This window comes from Limulus polyphemus, unplaced genomic scaffold, assembly GCF_000517525.1.
Source record: "Limulus polyphemus unplaced genomic scaffold, Limulus_polyphemus-2.1.2 Scaffold11346, whole genome shotgun sequence".
In the NCBI taxonomy this organism is placed as follows: Eukaryota; Metazoa; Arthropoda; class Merostomata; order Xiphosura; family Limulidae; genus Limulus; species Limulus polyphemus.
The window spans coordinates 8,961-12,948 of record NW_013676956.1 but is presented as its reverse complement, the minus strand read 5'-3'; the positions used below and the strand labels follow the sequence as shown (position 1 = coordinate 12,948).

The 3,988-nt window shown below is 34.0% G+C and overlaps 1 protein-coding gene across 1 annotated transcript in view; it reads right to left on the bottom strand.

Annotated features, from left to right (window-relative positions):
- Window positions 1-233: 233 nt before the first annotated feature.
- The window catches only part of LOC106476724 (cAMP-specific 3',5'-cyclic phosphodiesterase 7B-like), a gene marked incomplete at its 3' end in the record, with an annotated part of 7,776 nt that continues 4,021 nt past the window's right edge, over window positions 234-3,988 (bottom strand). Inside the window, exon 3 of the mRNA XM_022380510.1 lies at window positions 234-315. Within this exon, the coding sequence (XP_022236218.1) occupies window positions 234-315 (82 nt within the window). The remainder of the gene's footprint in view (window positions 316-3,988) is intronic.

Sequence of the window (3,988 nt, the reverse complement as noted above, 5' to 3'; positions counted from 1 at the left end):
CGTTAGGATTAATGAAAAGTAACATTAGGACCAATAAAAACTAGTGTTAGGGTTAATGAAAATTAACGTCAGGTATAATGAAAAGTAACGTTAGGGTCAGAGATAAGTAACGTTAAGGTTAATAAAACGTAACGTTAGGATTAATGAAAGTAGCATTAGGACTCATAAAAAGTAATGTTAGGGATAAAAAGCATATTCGCAATAGCAACAGAATGATCAAAAATTAAACTCACCTTAAACGTTGTTAAAAATTCTTGCTGTCGGGTGATGTCAGTAGCTAGAATCAGAGACCTCACCTGAAATTCAACGTCGTCACTGAAAAAAAAAAGAAATACATATTATTCTGGGTCAAAATTAATACAGAAAAGATAAAAAAAAGAAGGTAAAAACGTATACAACAAAAGATGGTAATGATAAAGAGATATTTTAATGTTCACAACGTTTTAGGGCGAAGTACCCTTCCTGTGGTGATTTTAAACTTTAATGTAACAGAAGTTTTGATAGAACAAAACGTTAACATTTGAAATGAACAAAATATCTAAAAAAAACTAAACACATGAATCACTGGCAAATCAATAATGTTTAAAAATTAGGATAATATTAACACATACATATATATATACATACATGGTTACAACTAAAACTATAAACACGAATCACTGGCAAATCAATAATGTTTAAAAAATGGGATAATATTAACACACACACATATATATATATACATAGTTACAACTAAAACTATAAACACGAATCACTGGCAAATCAATAATGTTTAAAAATTAGGATAATATTAACACATACATATATATATACATTTATTTCCTTCAGGTGGATGGTACCAAACCGACAGAGTGAATTATATCTGTATTGTGGTCTAGTATTCTGAAACAGCTGATGTTATGGTCATGATCACTGAGATATTTAGCTACAGATTTGTTTGGACCACAATTCTGGATGTTAGGATGTGTCCAAACAACATTCGACCTGTTTTTCCTACGAACAGTTGTCCAGAATACAAGGATGTACACGTGAAGAACTGTTTGATTGGGTAGGACGAGTTGGGTCCAAGTACTGGTGTTGATGTAACATTACAAACTGTAAAGGTTATAGGTTAAACGTAACTAGTAACGTATCATGTTACATATCGTAAGTTTACATATGATTACCACTAGGTGACCACAACCAGTTAACCAGGTTTACCAAACTGTAAATATTAAAGGTAAAACGTAACTACTAACGTATCATGTTACATACAGTAAGTTTACATATGATTACCACTAGGTGACCATAACCAGTTAACCAGGTTTACCAAACTGTAAATATTAAAGGTAAAACGTAACTAGTAACGTATCATGTTACATACAGTAAGTTTACATATGATTACCACTAGGTGACCACAACCAGTTAACCAGGTTTACCAAACTGTAAATATTAAAGGTAAAACGTAACTACTAACGTATCATGCATATAATTACCACTAGGTGACCACAACCAGTTAACCAGGTTTACCAAACTGTAAATATTAAAGGTAAAACGTAACTAGTAACGTATCATGTTACATACAGTAAGCTTACATATGATTACCACTAGGTGACCACAACCAGTTAACCAGGTTTACCAAACTGTAAATATTAAAGGTAAAACGTAACTAGTAACGTATCATGTTACATACAGTAAGGTTACATATAATTACCACTAGGTGACCACAACCAGTTAACCAAACTGTAAATATTAAAGGTTAAACGTAACTAGTAACGTATCATGTTACATACAGTAAGTTTACATATAATTACCACTAGGTGACCATAACCAGGTAACCAGGTTTACCAAACTGTAAATATTAAAGGTAAAACGTAACCACTAACGTATCATGTTACATACAGTAAGTTTACATATGATTACCACTAGGTGACCATAACCAGGTAACCAGGTTAACGAAACCCTAAGTCTCACGGTGGGTGACGGGGAAGTTTATGGAATGTACAAACGAAAGAAATGAGGGGTTCGATTCCACGCGGTCGACAGAGCAGATAGCTCAATGTGACTTTGCTGTAAAACAACCCACTAAAACCTAAACAAACAAGTTCTGTAACGAATGAACGATTTAAATAACTTACAACTAATTAGAGAACTCAGTTCATTCGAATAAAAAAATATTCATCATTTTCTATATCGAGATAGCCATGAAATAAAATAACTTTTAGGACTCGAAACTGAATGTTTTAAACATGTTACAACAGTAAAGACGTGGCAATGAGCCAAATCTACTTGTTAGATAATAATGACAAAGTTATATTCAAATATAGAACAAAATTGACAACATACTTATTTGTACACCTGTCTGTGCGATATTTATGCTTACATCTACATCTGTGTATCGTGCGTCTGCCCGTGTCCATTTCATAGCCACGTAGTTTCTGTGTATTTTGAAAGATGATTTAAGCCTGTGACAATAGAAGGTTTAGTAATGTTGAACGTTAAAACGGTCTTGCATGCTATTTTTTCACGAGGAAAAAAGACATCCGTAAAAGACACTTTATGTGACTGATGAATAAACATCCCGTCTGTTTCATTCTTAAGATGTCTGACTGAGTCACCTTCAACACCTATTGTGTTTACTTTTCCTCTTTTTGCCGTATTTTTTGACAACGCATAATCACGTGATTATATTTAAGCAGTTGTCCTACAAATTTGAAAATGTAATGTTTATTTTTTTATTTTTAGTGAGTCATGTTTAACAAATCCGTTTAGGAAAGTATATAAATACTGCATCTTTCAGACTTGTCTCTCACATCGATAAGCAACAGTTCCAACCAGATCAACGTAAAACAAAGTAGCCAGTTATGAAGAAAACAATAGTTTTACTGATCGTGGTAGCACTGATCTCAATGGTGGTTTCTCGCAGACAAGGTGGTAGGGGTGGTAGAGGAGGAGGCCAAGGAATGGGTGGTGGAATGGGAGGAAGAGGAGGTGGTCAAGGAATGACTGGAGGTGGTCAAGGAATGACTGGGGGTGGTCAAGGAATGACTGGGGGTGGTCAAGGAATGACTGGAGGTGGTCAAGGAATGACTGGAGGTGGTCCTAATTATCAAACTGGTGGATGAACTGGGAACAGTGGGGTAAGACTAACTAGAAAGTATATTAAAATGTGAAAAAAACTAAACAAACAACAATTATTGAAAAATACATATTTAATTATTACTAAGATGTATCTCAGTATCTGTCACTAGTGAGCAACTTAATCTTACATTACAAATGACGTCCAACAAAATACAGATGTAAACGATAAACACGAGTGTCTCTTCTGTTATCCCAATTGACTTCTGCCGTGTATTTTCATCAAATGTTCACAGAAACGCCAGTATTAAACCTGGGCTCGAAACGATTCCTAACTGAGTTTTTCCTCTTTAAAACAGACGTGAGTTTAAAACGTTTCGCAACCTCGTTTTCCTGGGAAATGAAACGTGGTTTCCAAACGTTTCCCAAATTGCTTTTCCTTCAGTGTATCTTAAATATAACTTTTACTAGCTATTCATAGGACACAACTGCATATCAAATTCGACCAATTAGAGCACACCAACATTCAGTGATCATTGCACTGGCTGGTAAACAGAATCGCGGATTCGAGTCCTGCCTTAAGTCTCTCCGCCACAAACAAACCAAAATATATCATATATTAATATCTCTACAATTAGTTCAGTATTATTCATAAAATGATCTCAGGTGCGCCCTCTAGTGTGAAACAAAAGTAACCTTCTGAATATTTAATAGTGATACATTATACCTTGAAGGTTGTTTGTTGATACATATATTAATATCTCTACAATTAGTTCAGTATTATTCATAAAATTATTTCAGGTGCGCCCTCTAGTGTGAAACAAAAGTAACCTTCTGAATATTTAATAGTGATACATTATACCTTGAAGGTTGTTTGTTGATACATATATTAATATCTCTACAATTAGTTCAGTATTATTCATAAAATGAT